General features: G+C 39.2%; 1 protein-coding gene across 1 annotated transcript; it reads right to left on the bottom strand.

Moving 5' to 3' along the window:
* Positions 1–497: 497 nt before the first annotated feature.
* ttk (ttk protein kinase) lies at positions 498–5076 on the bottom strand (the record flags this gene model as incomplete). Its single annotated transcript, XM_010770727.1, has 11 exons — positions 4980–5076; positions 3950–3953; positions 3704–3810; positions 3364–3507; positions 3108–3274; positions 2772–2917; positions 2497–2623; positions 1737–1829; positions 1480–1637; positions 732–883; positions 498–622 (listed from the first exon to the last, which is right to left on the bottom strand). Coding segments are annotated over exons 1-11 (1320 nt in total), but the record flags the coding sequence as incomplete, so codon positions are not given.
* Positions 5077–5330: the final 254 nt, after the last annotated feature.

The following is a 5330-nucleotide window of genomic DNA, read 5'->3' on the forward strand; positions in this document are numbered from 1 at the left end:
CACTCTTGCACTGCGACCTGTATGAAAGTGCCTCTATTGATGTTGTGCCTCCCTCTTTTCTAATGTTTATACTGTGGATATAACCCTCCATAGCGTATTGTAGCCCCTTTTGTCGGGACCTGGAGGATATTGCTGCGTTATTGCTCCAAAATGAGTCTGTTAAGGCGACTCCGACGTTACGGAGACCCTCCATTATGGCTTTGTTTAACGCATCTGGCTCTCAGCTTGTCGGACTAGCAACAGTAACCAAGGGGGGGCGTGGCTTTGCGAAAGGTCAATTGGGTACAGCAGTATATAATATATTATTATTTGTCATGTATTAGTTGTGCATGTTTTTCCCTTTTGCCTGCTCACCTGTTTGCAGCTTCTAAAGAATATCTGGCTCTTAAAACACTTTAACTAGATTTAAACTTGGGTTTCATTTTTTTTTTGTAAAGAACGCACAATTTACATTACAAATCTGAATGTGTTCATTTAGTGTATGAAATAAATCTAACCTGTGAATCCTTCATAATGCTCGTCACGTCTGGTTGGATTGTGTTTGCGATGCCAAAGTCAATCAACTTCACCGAACCGTTCACAAGAACAAAGTTTGCTGGCTTTAAGTCACTGTGGATGATTCCTGCATGGAGGACACAGAGGACATTTGGAATGGTTAGAAATTAAGAGTGTGCCTTTTAATAAACAACACTGGGATAGGATGATGGAACAATGAGAAAGAGAAAGAGCACCTTGGCTGTGGATGGCGTGGACGGCCTCCAGCATGTTCCTCCAGTAGAACTTCCTGTCCAGTGGATTCACAGTTTTGTGGTTCCTCAGCCAAGTGTTCAGATCCAAGTTCCCACACTCCATCAGCATGTAGATGTAGCTGTTTGTTATTTCACTGGAAACACAAAGACAAACGGCATGGTTTTTGTAACAGAAATCTAAATTACCTTTAGACTTCAAGAGCTGTTATGGAGTTTAATTTTCAGTTTAAAATGTGTCTTAACGGCTGAAACACCCAAATTTATCACAAAGAAAGATGTACATTTTTCATCTAATAAGAACAAAGCTGTGTTGCGCATATATACTGTACTTTGTTCTGAGAGGACATGGTGGAAGTAAATTCATAACCTTTCAAGCTCTTTTAACGTAACCAAAAACAAACATCAAGCATCTCAAATACTTAATCGTCATATCTGAATGGTTAGTATAAATTATATTGGCCAAAAATATAATGTAAATGTTTTGTTTTTTGAATTCCTTTAAATCAACAATAGTAACTATTCATTTTAGTGGTTATTCAAATTATCCTTGATTGTATCTTTTGATCCCAATTGTTTAATGCATGGCTAGCTCCTTTTCATGAGAATAAAAACAAAATCACTGACATATGGGTTCAATTTGCAAATAAAAATTAATACAATTAAGATAATACATGTTAACAACCTAGCCTTGAGGTTAAATGAGTTACATATGAACCCTCCATATACTCACTAGTCGTAGAGCTTGATAATTTGATCGCTGTACAGCTGCAGGTGGTTCAGATGCTGAATCTCATTTTTGTAGCTCTCTACCGTCTGAGCGTCAGCTTCCTCCAGGTCGACGTATTTCACGGCAAACAGCTGATTTTTGTCATCCAGGACCTGGTAGACCTAAAAAAATAAATTTAAAAAATGATTATAGTAAAACACCATTACAGGCGAAGTGTCGGAATGCTGGATCACAATATGAGTTGTCTACGTATCCATTACCTTGCTGGACCCGCCACGTCCTATCATCTTGAGAATAATGAACTGTTTGCCCTTAATGGTGATGGTTTCATTCAACAACACAGAGAGAGAAGCCTAGAATTCAGAAAAACACAATTATTAATTTATTACTTATGTTAGTAATTTCATAACAGAGAAATCTCATTCTAGATGTCCAGATATACAATGCATTTCCTGTCTGCCTCATCATTTTATTTATCATTGATGCAGGTCACAGATTACCTAGGTTTTATCTTATCATACGGTTTAAAGTTTAGTTTAATTGTCCTAGCTGTAACTGAAACATCAGAATACTTTATTTATCCCGTGGAAAATTAGGTTTAATGACAGTTGCAGAATTTTATAATTAAATGTATAAATAATAAAATACAAAAAGATATAATAAAAAAACATATGTTATAAACAATAGACGACGTTAAAATAAAATGTTTAATTACAGTAAAAATAAATATTGATCTAACAATGAAACATACGGAGTTAAAGTGAAAATGAAACCTTATATATACAGTGTTGTGTTTGTAATTATAGAATATTAATGATGAGATGCAGTTTAAAAGGGTTTGGCAGCTGATGCTGAAGTAAGGAAACAGATACGTGTACAGTAAAATAAACAAAATAGTATTATTTATAGTTGTTTCCTAATAAGTAATGACAAATGTTTTGTGTCAGGGAAAACTTGAGGACACACGTCCCAGATTGAATTTCTAGATAACAGCTAAGGTAAGGCAGGAGCATGTTGTACCTGTGGGGTCTGGAAGCCTGATGCATGGCTCAGCGGTGCGCACGGCTGCTGAGGGGGTGCAACTCTGTGCGCTGCCAATGCCGAGGAAGGCATTTCAGCAACTCTCTTCACAACAGGAGTGATGAAGCTGAGGGGGAGAGAGATTGAGAGGGTGAGGCTGGGCTGTTTTAATAATGCTAAAACCAGCACATAAAGTAACAAAAATATGAATTTTAGGCAAAGTAATTGCAACTGATTCTGTTACAGACCAGCAGAAACCCAAGTGAAGAATATACCTGTTAGCAGAGGGGTTTCTGTAGCCGTTTGGAGTCTGACAGACTGTCTGTCGGTTCGGTCTGGACGGTAGATGGAAGGATGGAGTGGGGAGAGACTCAACAACACGTGGAATAGGTCTGGGGTCCGGAGGTGTTGTTTGTTTATCCTAGGATGGAAATCATTTGGAAAGATTGTGATAAAGTGACAAACAAGGGTAAAAGGATCAATCATGCCTAAATCTACCAGCAAGCTCACAACAGCGTACCAAAAGGATTTATTTAAGATGTTTCTGCACAAGTGTATATTTTATGAAAGATTTGCACAGAAATAGCAGATGATAAAGAATGTCCTCGGACCTCTGGGGAAATGTGTCGGCTGAGGGATGTTGGAATCTTCAACTCCGATAGAGGCTCCCTGCTGGCAGCTTTGGGCTGTTCCACTGAGCGGCTCACAGGGACCCGAGCAGGAAGATAAGGCTCCGGGTTTCTCCCAAAAGAAAACACACTTGCACCTACTTGCAAATCTACAAGGAAAAAAAACAGTCAAAATTAGTGACAAACCAAGTCCAACTGAGTGCTTTAACTCTTTCGATGCTCCTCAGTGAGTCCCTACCTGTGGAATGTTCCTCCTCTCTGTTGGGCATGAGCAGTTTCTCTCCAGCTTTCAGGTTACGTACGGCCCCCTCCAGCAGCTCTGCTGGCCTGGCGTTTAACGCCTGGGCTTTGTGCAGAATTGAAGTTGCCTTGATCACATTACCTAAAAAGCAAGGAGAAAGACATTTGTAATTTCACTATGTTTTACACTAAGTGTATGCTACACAAAGGAAACCTGAATGTGTTCCATGGAAAATGTATTTACAACGGTAAGTATAAGTACTTTTGGTTTGTTTTGGTCAATTCTATGTTTCAGATTTCTGGAAACTAAAATAAATAAAAGAAGAGAAAATATGTACCTTGCGAAAGCTCAAACTGAGCATGTGCTACGTGGACGAAGGCAAAGCCTTTACAGTTGGATCTTGCAACTATGAAATTATCCTGAGCTTCTTCAGGGTCTTCAATCCTTCAAAAGAAAAAGAGAGAAATTGAGTCACAATTAAAAACCTGACATAGCTCTGATGTTACAATTCATTTAGCCAACAATACCCTTTGTTGACTTTATGAACTGATTTTATCTTTCAGATCAAAAACAGCCTTTTCACACAGCTGTGCACACATAGGGATCATGAAGTACGATGTTAACATTTAATCTAAGATGAATTGTTATTAAAGTATTGACTGTATCACCAACACCAAAAAAGGCCTCAGGCTTGGCATAAATTCAATACTATTTTTTGGGGGGGGTTCTCTCCATTTGTATGACCCAATTCCACATTGGGTATACAGTATGTGAAGGATAAAAAATAGAAGTTTGCAGAAATCTTACATTGTGTCTTAAATAAGAGCTGCCGAGGGGGTGTATTTTTGTAAACCAACCCAGAGTTTAGAATCTCCCTGTTGTCCCTTAAAAACCTCTTTAGTATACAGGGTTCCTGCAGGTTTCGCCAACTCAAATTGAAGACTTTTTAAGACCACTTTGAATAGAATTTAAAGAACTATTTCACTGCAATAAAGTATGAAGGAAAATTGCTATGAAAGAAGAAATACGTCCCATAATTACTTACAAAGTAAATGTATTCATGTTCAATATAAGAACAATGACTGAACATAACAGCATAACAGTACAGAACTTTGTTAGCGTGTTAGACAAAAAGTGTGCCTGTATGTGTGTGCTTGAGTGTGTGTGTTAGGGCTTTGCAATTAATCGTATTTTAATCGCAATTACGATTTTGGCCTGCCACAATTACGAAAACAACATAATCGAAAAAAACGATTATTTTGCTTTGCTAAGTTGTGACAGTGCACTGCAACATATTTGATCTAATTATTTTTAGTCTAATTTATTTATCATATTTATATATGTTAAGTAGCTTGTGGAAGTGCGCTCAAATATTTGTTGATCTTGTTTATTGGTACCGTATTTTCCGGACTATAAGTCGCTCCTGAGTATAAGTCGCATCAGCCAATAAATGCGTCGTGAAGAGGAAAAAAACGTATATAGGTCGCACCGGACTATAAGTCGTATTTATTCAGATATTTATTTTCAAATCCAAGCCAATAACAGACATTTACGGTAAACTGGAAAGGGAAGTTATTAACTACACAGGTCCGGTATGTTAACGCAACACATACCTTCTACCTGGAGGCTGGCTCTGCGAGTCGGGCTAGGGTGGCATGCTTCTACCCCTTGACGCGCTCCGACGGAGGACTGCTGGGACAGACGGGGCATCTCGGACGCACCCACTGAGCATTCGGCCGCTGGGCTGGTAGGGGTGGACCCTGCGCCGCACCGGACACAAGACGGCGGGCTAACAACAGACGGCTAACAAGCTAACAAGACGGCTAACAACAGATGGCTAACAAGCAGCTAACCCGGAAGAACCGTCCGCTCTCTTCTTCGTTTTTTTCAGTGGTACAGGGGCAGCATATAGTTGTCACAAGCCTAGAGCGCCCTCTGGTGGCTGTAGACGGTTCATGTCAGTC

Source organism: Notothenia coriiceps, unplaced genomic scaffold (genome assembly GCF_000735185.1).
Source record: "Notothenia coriiceps isolate Sejong01 unplaced genomic scaffold, NC01 NC01_scaffold00009164, whole genome shotgun sequence".
NCBI classification, from domain to species: Eukaryota; Metazoa; Chordata; class Actinopteri; order Perciformes; family Nototheniidae; genus Notothenia; species Notothenia coriiceps.